Source organism: Kryptolebias marmoratus, linkage group LG17, assembly GCF_001649575.2.
Source record: "Kryptolebias marmoratus isolate JLee-2015 linkage group LG17, ASM164957v2, whole genome shotgun sequence".
NCBI classification, from domain to species: domain Eukaryota; kingdom Metazoa; phylum Chordata; class Actinopteri; order Cyprinodontiformes; family Rivulidae; genus Kryptolebias; species Kryptolebias marmoratus.
Window position 1 is genome coordinate 13,294,124 of NC_051446.1, and position 11,028 is coordinate 13,305,151.

Here is an 11,028-nt window from a genome sequence, read left to right on the forward strand (position 1 = left end):
TTTAGGTTTTTAAGTCCAGTTAGAGGGTCACTTTCTCCATTCATGAGCTGCTGAATGTCCCAGTTTGAAACTGTCAACCTGTTTCAAACCTGTCTTTGTTTTCAGAGCTCGACCGGTCATTCACTTAACTAAAACCTTCACTGCTGAGCCCAAGATCGTGGATCCCAGTCAGTGTTTGCCAAATAATCCATGGTAAAAATGTCTCTCAGTTTGCCTAAATCTGAAAGCAGCCTTTTCAGTTTTGTTTCAATCTGGTCTGTTTTCCTCCCTCCCAGCATCAGTGTCATCCTGTGCATGTCTTTCACTCTAAGCAACGGGAAAAAAGACTTCAAGAAAAATATCAGTAAGCTGTTTTTTACATGTCACGTGGAGATAAATGTTTTCATATCCCGATGTGAATTTTTCATTTTGTCAAACTGGCATTTTATTAAATGCGTTATTTGTTTTTAAATTTGTTTCTTCTTTGGGAAGCTGTGGACTATATGGTGGAGGCTGACATGGAAAGGATAAGAAGCCATCGTGTTAGTTTCGAAAATGGTGAAGATACATATTTTGGATCTATGAGCCTACCATCCTCCGTACCAATCTGCCAGACTCTAAAACTGAATGTGAAGGTAAGGTCAAAGAAAAACTAGTTGCCCGTCATAAGCTTCTGTTACCTATCGGTCGTGCAGTCATTTAGACCAAATTGACATTCTTGGTTGAATTAACAGACACCTGTGAAGGACAAACTGGAACCGGTGGTGTTCTCTGTCAACATGTCGCTACAAGAACCAAACCCTAAAATTAGACGCTCCCTGCAGAACCTGGACTCCTTCCCGATTCTGAGCCAGGAGCAGAAACTCACCCAAAGAGCGGAGGTGCAGAGCAGTGCACACATTTCATTTTAACAATATGGAGGCCATGATGAGCATCGTGTGATGTGGTTTGTTCCACGTCTTGCAGATAAACTTTCTGAAGGATTGTGGCTTGGACAACAAATGCTCCAGTAACCTGCAGATGACGGCCCAGTTTGCTGATAATGAGAGAAACGCTTACCCCAGGTGAGATTACACAAATCTGACACGTTTTCTCATTTGGAACCTTGTTTTAACTTATCCCTTTCCATGAGAAGACTACCACATGTATAACAAAACCTTGAACCAGTCTAAGGTGCTTTAATTTTCACTTTTTATTTTGCAACAAGCAAAAAATGTATAGTTTTACGGCTTTAAGAAAGCCTATGTGCCAATGCAGACTCTTTTAATGACTGTTGTAATGTCAACATAAACAAAAGCTGTTCGTTACATTTACAAATCATTTCCTGTGTTTAGGAAGAACAACATTCAAGTGCTCCAGTTCAACAGCAGTGTAAAAAAAATAAGCGTGCTGGTGGAGGTGACCAACCTTCCTTCTTCAGGGAGGCAGGCGGAGGACGCCCACCAGACGATGCTCAACATCTTTTTCTCTGATGAATTACAATTCTCCACAGTCAGGAACAATGTATGTCCACTAGAGGGCAGCAGATGACTGAGAACGCTTCATTATTTTTTCCATTTTAGAATGGGATATTTTTAGGACAGTTCAGAAATACAGTGTTTTATCCATTTTAATTATAGAACTGTTAAAGTAATGACATACATGGTAGGAAAAGAGTTTATTAGCTTTTTTTTGTTAAAAATGCATTTTCTTCACTAAACCTTACATAGTAAAACTGATCGGTTGGTTTCTCTTTTCATGTGATTTTGGTGTGTAGGACGTAGATTGCACCTTTAATTACACAGTCAGTTGTGAATTGGGGAATCCACTTAAAGGCAACGAAAAGGTAAATCTGCAGAGGATTTTGGCTTTTTTACCTCTTCTGAATGGTTTGCAGTACATCTAACTTTCTTTGCTCCTTGTTAGGTGCGTTTGCAGATAGTGTTTGAAACCTCTGGCATCGACCTGTACACAAAAGAGATAGAGGCTCAGCTGATTCTGTCAACGTAAGGGTTTATTCTAATATATTGTATTTTTTTGTGTACTAAAGGAATAGCAGTTATTTGTATACCTTAAGTGTATGCAGAAACTAATTTTAACTTCAGGACAGTGCTTCACTTACTGTCAATGTCTTATAACTAAATATGCTCGCATTGTGATAATGACGTTGATTTCTCCAGTGTTAGTGTGCAGAGTGACCTGAAGCCTGTGTCATTGGTCTTGCTGATTGAAAACACCATTGTGCCTATCTTCTCCATGTGAGTCCCAACACCTTGTCATGTACTGCACACACTGTCCAGAATACAGCATAAAAAGTCTAGCATTCTTTAAAGGAATGCATATCGCCAGGGTTGATATTGGCAGTAATGTCAAAGTTTTAAGCAAGGAGCTTGTGAAATGTGAGGTGCTTGGAGCATGTGTTGTGGATGATGCTCGGCTCAAGTCACAACAAATCTGAGCTCAGTATCTGTACAACTGGCTGAATTGTAGCCATTTTTCTGTTTGCTAAAGTTGCTAAGCTATGACAACCATTTTTTAACTGAATTGATTCCAAAACACACGCACACACTGACACACACATGCAGGGAGAGAGAGACATGGGTAAAATCATTATTGCCATTTAGCCTTTGGTGGCAGGTGATAACTAAAGTGCTACTTCATATTATCTTCTGTACTGTTTTGTTTTATTCACTCACAGTTTGTGATTCACATGAAGAATCATGTCTAACTCTTGCCTTTTTCAGTATAAATCCATTACAGCAAACCACATTTGGTGGGACAGTGATGGGCGAGTTTGCTATGCAGAACACCAGTGACGTGGGCAGTTTGGTGGAGTTCACCTTCATTGTGAGTCACCTCCAGGACTGTATATTTAATCTATTATATGCGTGCTACTCACCCACATTTTCCTCATCCACACCCTGGCTTTGAACCCAAAGAAGTTTAATATCATGTGGGATTTTCAAGTGAGCCTTGTCTTGTGGTGTAAGCACTTCCAGAGGGGTGGATCATGCAGCTTAAGAGTCTCTCTTTTTTTAACCACATTATAATTTTACTCAACTTGCTGGATTTTCACTTTATTTATTTATTTTTAATTGCTGACTGCTTTTGTCTCCAGGTGAACACAATACAATCATTGGGAGACATGGGGACCCTTGCTGTGGAGTTTCAGTGGCCCTTTGAGGTCACCAATGGAAAGTGGCTGCTGTACCTGACCCAGATTGTTGTTACTGGAGAATCAGAAATGGAATGTAACCCCAGTGGAAAAGTTGTCAATGAACTTAATCTAACTGTAAGGTTCTTTTTTGGGGTATTTCTTGGACTTTTTTCTCTCTTTTTTAACATTTGCATAGTTTGTACAGCCTTTTGGGTAAATCTCAAACTCAAAACACAGTCAAATCACTACGACAAAGAGAACATGACTCAATATTTTAAAATGTTGTTTTAATTTCTGGCCCAAGCAGCTATGCTGCAATTGAACCATTTGAGGTTCTTAATTAGTAATGTTTTTCTCTTGTTTTTTTGTAAAGGCTGCTGAAAATTTGGCCATTGTATCACAATTTTAAGTCACCAACTAGTCACTCAGCAGCTTGAGTCTCACCTCAGTGAGATGCTACCTTTCTAGTAATAATAGTGAAATGCTTACCAGCTTGAAAAAAAAAGTCAAATAGAAGCAAATCACTCTGAACAGATTTAGATATGTCACTTTAAATAAAGTAACTTCAGTTTATTTATCAATCAAACCTTAAATCTAATCGTGTAAGGTCACTGGTAAGCGTATCTTGGTCACTTAGAGTTGCTTAGCTTAAAAGCTTAGGACAAAAAAAACATTAAACTAGAAAAAAAACCCACAAGGGATCAACATGCATACCAGCATTTTCTGAAAGCTGTTCCTAGAAATAGATATACTCTTGTAGTTAAATTGATAACACCACAATTCTAAATCATGACTAAATTACAAGCCAGTTTGGTTTGTAATTTAACTTGCTAACTCTTGTCATTATCATTAAACATGTAGTACAATTGTTAGGACAGTTTTGTGTTCAGAAATAAGGTCATGGACCAAAATCTAACACCAGTTAAAGTTTAATTTAAATCGCTATCTAAGCGATATTTCTGCCTCCTTAGAATCCAGTTGTTGTCATGGCTAAAAACTGGCAAACAGGATGCAGTTTCACTGTTGTCACTCAGCCACGTTTGACAGCTATAAGAACACAGGCAATAGATTTGAATTGAACTGCTTCTATATGAAATGCAGCATGAACCTAAGTGACACGGACACTCCTTAACTCCTCCTGACATTAGTGTGAACTGAAGCAATCCAAGCAGTATGAATAACCATCAGTGGTTCAGTGGTGCTAAAATGGTCTCAATGCCAAACCACTGTTCAGAAATACACTTTGGAGGGGAAAAAAACAACTTTGTCACCACATACCAGCCTCAGAAAGCCTGAAATAGAAATTCACATTGTGTGCAGCCTACATATAGACAGTAGAAATGCCACTGCTATTCTGAGAAGAGTTGGGTAATGTCTTTATCAAACCCAGTAATTACCAATAGTTCTCTGATGTCATGTCTCTGTCCTCCTCCTTTCATTTTCCCATATACTTCTCACATCCTCTGTCTTTGAGCTGCCTTATGAAATATTCTTTTGAGGGTCTGTAATTTCGCTTCTTTTTTCTTTCTATATACTTTTAGTGGGGTTTTTTGTCACAATGTTTTTAATTGTTTATGTAAAACACTTTGAGTTGCCCTGTTGGTGAAATGTGTTATACAAAACAATCTGCCTTGCCTTCCAGCTGTCAAAAAGCAAATCCAAACGTACCAAACGGCAGACTGGAGAAGATGATGCAGAAGAAACAATCCAGCATCGTAGTGTTGAGCCGCAGGCAGCAATCACACTACTCCCACATCGCAAAAAGTCCTACCTGTTGGTAAGTAATAGTTTCAGGGGTGAAGTCTCCACATTTACTCTTTTCTGTTCAACAAGCATTCACGTAAATGTAGAATAAAACAAATGACAAACACACGTTTCTTATAGATTATTACAGATTGTGAGGGTATGTATTTTAGCAGATGTCAAAAAAAATATTAGAATAAAAAGTAAAAAATTACTGAAAAGCATCTCAGAGCCATGGATGCCTTTTTCATGTCAGTTTTTTCAGAAGTGAATAAAAACAGCTACAGTGCACTTCTTGCGTTTTCCCCTTACTTCAGTGTGTGTGTGGATAGTTTCTTCTTCTCATGAACAGTATGCAGATTCCCGCAGCAGAAAGCCCGCAACAAAAGGAACTAAATATCCTGTTCGAAACGCTTCAAGTGCCTCAAACACTTCGTTTGTGACCATGAAATACATTTTCAGTGCTTTCTTTAGGAATAGTCTGACGTGCTTTGAGCAAAAGAACAGTCTTGGACTCCATCATTTCTGACTATTAAATGGACCAATCAGAACAGGCGAAGCCTTTCAGATGGGCTGCTTTAAACACACAGCACTGACATTTCTAATATGTAAATGATTCATACAATGAATAATATAGGTTTTTATATTTTTTAAGTTTTGATCAAAGTGTTGCTGTTTTTTTTTTTACCTGTCTTAAAGGATTGCTCCAAAGGGACAGCAAACTGTGTCACATTTACCTGTCCCCTGCTTAACATGTCTACTTCAGCTAAAATCTATGTTCGGTCCCGGCTGTGGAACAGTACCATGTTGGAGGTCAGCTCACCAGCTACACACACACACAGTCACAGTCACATACACAACTTTTCTACACTCTCTAACAAGAAAAAAACATTAAGTACCCAGATGGAGTTGTAGAAATTAAGTCAATCTGCATGTGTGGAAAGGTCATGTGTCTGTATTGGATCAAATGGATGATGGTAGTCCAAGCATGCAGACAGAAGGGCGTGGCATTCCTTAGGTCTGGGTCTGGGTACAAGTGCTGTATCCCGTTCTGTGGCAAACTGGCCCACAACTGCTGTAATTGGATATCGATATCAGGCAGATCGGGTCTGGGTTGAAGTTAAATTGGAGAAAAATTGGGAGACACACAGGCTATGTGTGGACAGATGTCTTGTTGGAAGACTGTTCCAGGGTTCTGTCTCGGGAGCTGTAAGTCGCTGTTGGAGTGACCTGAAGTCTCCCCACAGCATGTTGCCAGGAGCAACAATGGTGTGTCTGTTTATAACACTGGCAGGCAACTGCCTGATAACACAATCGTTCCATTTGATGCCAACACTTACGCCCTCTAGTGTCCATTCTAGATGGGTCCTTGTAAATCTGCAAATCAAACATACATTGACATACTGACCGTTAGTTTACATGTGGACCAAACTTCATCCAAATCAGACCGTTCCTTCTGGGTGCCTTTTTTGTCAGAGAGTGTAATTAATCTCATCTAAGCAGTTGCAGAGATTTTGTTTACAGCTCTGAATTTGGTTTTCATCTTTTACAAATGGTAGGTGCAAAACAGACATTTTGTTGCAAGACAAGTTCATGTTTACTTTTTAACCCTTTATTTAGTATAAAATGTAAATCTGGGTTTTTGCATCTTCTCTTCTAATGATATTCCAATGTTTTGTGTGCACACCTGCAGGACTATCCCAATGCTCTGAGAGTTTCAGTCACAGGTCAAGCCACACTGAAGCTCATCACAGATAAACCAACCATCAAGATGGACAATCAGACTCGCAGTGTATGTTATTATAATCATAAGACTGACTACAACGGTAATAATATTGATTTAACTCAACGTTCTTCATCATTCCGGTATAGTTTACGGTAGAAATAGAACCAGAGGAGGAGGCGGAGATACCCTATGAGCTTCCCCTGTGGATCATCATATCTTCAGCTGTAGCAGGAATTGTGCTTCTAGCAATAATCATTCTGATAATGTGGAAGGTGAGACCCCACTGCTCTTATTACACTTAATGTTCTGCTGACATGTGTCGACGGGTTCTCATAGCCAACATCTTTTCTGGTTACATTCATTTGACTGATTCTAAAATCTCCATTTTGAGTCTAACCTTATGCCCTTGGTGTACCCTCCTATTCGTCCTCCTGCTCCACCCCCCAGTGTGGCTTCTTCCAGAGGGCTAGCAGGAGGGAAATGTATGAAGCCAAGGCCCAGAAAGCTGAGATGAAGATCCAGCCCTCTGAGACAGAGAGGCTGACTGAGGACTACTAAGGCCCCTGTGTGTTTCCTGACAGCACATACCATTGGGGATTTGGGGTAAATTAGTCCTAAGTCCTAACAAACTTGGGGTGTGACTCAGCTTATCACTTTCTTTTCTGTCTCCTCAGCATCTTCTGAATGAGCTGACTAATATTTCTTCTGATTTTCTTTCAGGCAAATACTGTACATTGTGCTCCTTATACTATCTGTCTTACAACCTCAACTCCCAAAAAGTTAAATAGTTGTGTAAAATGTAACTGAAAACAGAATGCATTGATTTGCAAATACTGTAAATCCACGTTTTATTCATAGTGGAACATAGAAAACATCAAATGTTTAAACTAAGAAATTGTACCATTTTTAGGAAAAAATAAGGTTATTTTAAATTTGATAAAAGTTGGGACAAGGACAACAAAAGGCTATAAAAGTAAGAGGTACAAATAAGAAACAGATAGAGGAGCATTTTGCAACTAATTAGGTTAATTGGCAACAGATCAGACTTTGAATATCCCATCACCTACAATTTATAATATCATTTCAAGAATCTGGAAAAATCTCAGTAAGCAAAGGACAAGGCCGAAATACTGAATGCCTGTGATCCTCTGGCCCTCAGGCAGCTCTACATCAAAGTCAGGTCTCATTCTGTTCTGGACATCAGTGCACGGGCTCAAGAACACTTCCATAAATCATTCTGTAAACACAGTTCACCGTGCCATCCACAAATGCAGGCTGAAAGTGCTATCATGCGAAGAAGAAGCCGGATGTGAACACCATTCAGAAACTCTGCTGTCTTCTCTGAGCCAAAGCTTGTTTAAAATGGCCTGAAACATATTTTTCCAGAGAAGCCCTTGCATGTTTCAGCAAGATAACTCTTAACCACAGACTGCATCTGTTACAACAACGTGGCTTCGTAGTAGAAGCATCCGGGTGCTGAACTGGCCTGCCTGCAGTGCAGACCTCTCACCAACTGAAAACATTGAAAACATTATGATTTTAAAAAGTGGCAAAGGACACCCAGGTCTGTTGAACAGTTATTATCCTACATCAGACCAGAATGGGACAGCATTCTCCTCCAAAACCTCCAGCAGCTGCTGTCCTCAGCTCCCAGATGTTTACAGACTGTTGTTAAAAGAAGAGGAGATGATTCACAGTGGAAACAGGGCCCTGTAACAACTTATTCGAGGTGTCTTGCAGTCATAGCATTTAAAATGACTTTTATTCTAATAATGGTGCAGCTTCTTAGTTGAAACATTTGATATGGTTACTATGTTCCATTGGGAATTAAATAAGGGATTTTGAGACATTTAAAACATTGCATTATGTTTAATTTACATTTTACACAACATGCCATATTTTTGGAATTGGAATTGTATTTCTTTCTTTCTTTCTCTTTTTTCCCACCCCCCTCATGGGTTTCACTGTAGTCTAACTTGATTTTTTTTTCAGCTTTGTAACCCTAAAGCTCCTCTGTCATTAATATCGTTTCTCCCAGTGCTTCTGCTTTCCATGTTTGTCAACTTGTACTTTCTGTTTCCCTGCCAGCTTGGATTCTTCAAGCGATCCATCTACTACCGAATAATGCCAAAGTACCAGGGGGTGAAAATTCCAAGGGATGAACGGTATCAGTTCAATCTGGGATTTCAGCCCGAAGAGCCACAGAAAAAGTCCTGGATTACCAGCTGGACAGAGATGCAGCGTTGTTACTACTGATGCCTTTGCTTTGAACCCTGAACCACTCACTGCCACAGGGGCCCAACGGAGAACACTGAGCCCTCACTGAGCCACAAGGACACTGCACGGCACATGGACTAACTGCAGAGACTGCTTTTAATTGTTGTTGTTTTCTTAGACGTCAACTTTTTCTGTGCAATATACTGAACAACTTATTTGAGAGATTGTAATTTTTTTTTAAACTATTTTTGTTTGTTGCAGTGTTGTACATTGGAACTCTTGGCTGCATTTAAATTGTTTTATGTTTTAATATATTTAATCTGTTTTAGTGTTTTTACAAATTATTTCAACTCAATTTTTTTATCAAAGTCTGGTCATTTAAGTATTTAGTCTACAATGTTGCTTTGATTGGTACATTTACTTCAATTTCTGCTTGATCCAATGTCATTTTGTGCTCTGTAATTAATGCTTTTAAACCATTCATCAAAAAAGGAAAACAAAACAAAAAAATGGATAAAGCGTTTCTGCCTCTTCCTGTTGTAACTGAAGCTGGTAGCATCCGCTTTTTTCCGTTTTGGCTTCAACTTCAGCATTCTTGTTCCCAACTAGATGTTGGCATTTTTAAATACATTGTCTGTATATGAATGTCGATATTAGATGAGCATTGCAACTTTGTTTTCCCTTTATGGCATTATGTTTCTGGCTTTTAAAATAGCTTGTTTTTGTGACATACAATCAACCCACAGCAAGGCTCATTCAAGCATGCCTATTTTTATTTATTACATTATCTGGAGCTAACAGAATTACTGAAACCCATTTTGAAAGAATGTTATACAGGGAGTCGAAACACTGGAATAAACCTTTATACGAAATGATCCAGAAAAAAAAAGGGTATACATGAAACTGTACATAAGTTAGATTATGTAAATGAATGCTTTTATTTCTAGTTTGTTTTTTTCTAAAGGAAAGGTAGCCAATGCTTGAATTATACAAAAAGCAACTAATGAGGCCAACCTGTAGCACTGAAGAGAGACTGAACTGAGAGAAAACGGTCATTTATTAGGACCAAGTGTTGCATTACAACTGCAGTCCCTGATACCCAATCAGCTCACGCGTACACTGTCCTGTAAGGCTTCACTGACTTTTCAAGTAGAAGGGGGAAGGGCTGAAACAAATGCACAATGTGATGGTTTTAACTTTTGTACAGTGCAGCTTTGGTGTAATTAAACAGTTTTCATCAAACTCAGAATCCAGTAATTTTGAACACAGAGGCAAAATTGAATGTCTTTATTGCAGAGGATTCAACAAAAAAAAATGTTTTAAAAAACAATGTTTGCACAATGCATTACTCTACATTTACTCACACATTTATTCCTTTCACCTTTAAATATTATAAATAAATTACAATACTGGCATGTTTCTTTGCATAGGCAAACAATTTGTCTTAACAGTAATTAAAACTGCAAAAAACTTCTATTTTATTTTATTTAATCTTTCTGTTGAAATATGAATCTATAGGTCAATTACATATTTTGTATCAAAGACTTATACAAATACAATCATTTTTACAGCTAGGTTGTCAAATTTATTATTTACCTTTAGCTATTGACAGAGTAATCCATTTGAAAATGTTCAAAACCTTATATCTTGACTGTAACCAATTAAATACTCACTCAACAAGACTCTGGTCAGGTTGGTAGACTTAGTATTTTTTCTTGGATTACAGCACAGAAATTATAAGCAAAAACAAAATATTTACATTTGATAAAGAACTAAATTGTTATATGTTGTTCTTATTAAGTAATCTTCTGAGGATTTATGTAGAGCTTAAATACTGTGTTATCTGGATGAAACTGACCCGGCTCCAGAGATAAAATGCTACATTTTGCAAAAAGTTATTTTTTTTTAACTTTTATTATAAAAATTGGGTAGACTGGTCAATTGGTCCTTTTTTTTGACATAATCACTATGTAGTGTTACAAAATAAAGAAGGTCACAGAACTTTTTTAGCCAATACACAATATCACCATCAGATTTACCCATTTGATTACTTCCATTTAAAAACTAATACTTTACCAGTAAAATATACAGGTGCTGGTCATAAAATTAGAATATCATGAAAAAGTAGATTGATTTCAGTAATTCCATTTAAAAAGTGAAACTTGTATATTATATTCATACATTACATACAAACTCATATATTTCAAATGTTTATTTCGTTTAATTT

General features: G+C 37.9%; 1 protein-coding gene across 1 annotated transcript in view; it reads left to right on the forward strand.

Moving 5' to 3' along the window:
• The window catches only part of itga3b (integrin, alpha 3b), a 30,555-nt gene extending 20,072 nt beyond the window's left edge, over positions 1–10,483 (forward strand). The window contains exons 10-26 of the mRNA XM_017418571.3: positions 106–192; positions 276–343; positions 472–614; positions 714–860; positions 946–1,043; positions 1,314–1,482; positions 1,736–1,804; positions 1,885–1,964; positions 2,139–2,216; positions 2,703–2,805; positions 3,077–3,250; positions 4,758–4,892; positions 5,558–5,671; positions 6,552–6,650; positions 6,731–6,856; positions 7,032–7,187; positions 8,673–10,483. Of these exons, the coding sequence (XP_017274060.1) occupies positions 106–192; positions 276–343; positions 472–614; positions 714–860; positions 946–1,043; positions 1,314–1,482; positions 1,736–1,804; positions 1,885–1,964; positions 2,139–2,216; positions 2,703–2,805; positions 3,077–3,250; positions 4,758–4,892; positions 5,558–5,671; positions 6,552–6,650; positions 6,731–6,856; positions 7,032–7,142 (1,801 nt within the window). The 3' untranslated portion in view covers positions 7,143–7,187; positions 8,673–10,483. The remainder of the gene's footprint in view (positions 1–105; positions 193–275; positions 344–471; positions 615–713; positions 861–945; positions 1,044–1,313; positions 1,483–1,735; positions 1,805–1,884; positions 1,965–2,138; positions 2,217–2,702; positions 2,806–3,076; positions 3,251–4,757; positions 4,893–5,557; positions 5,672–6,551; positions 6,651–6,730; positions 6,857–7,031; positions 7,188–8,672) is intronic.
• Positions 10,484–11,028: the final 545 nt, after the last annotated feature.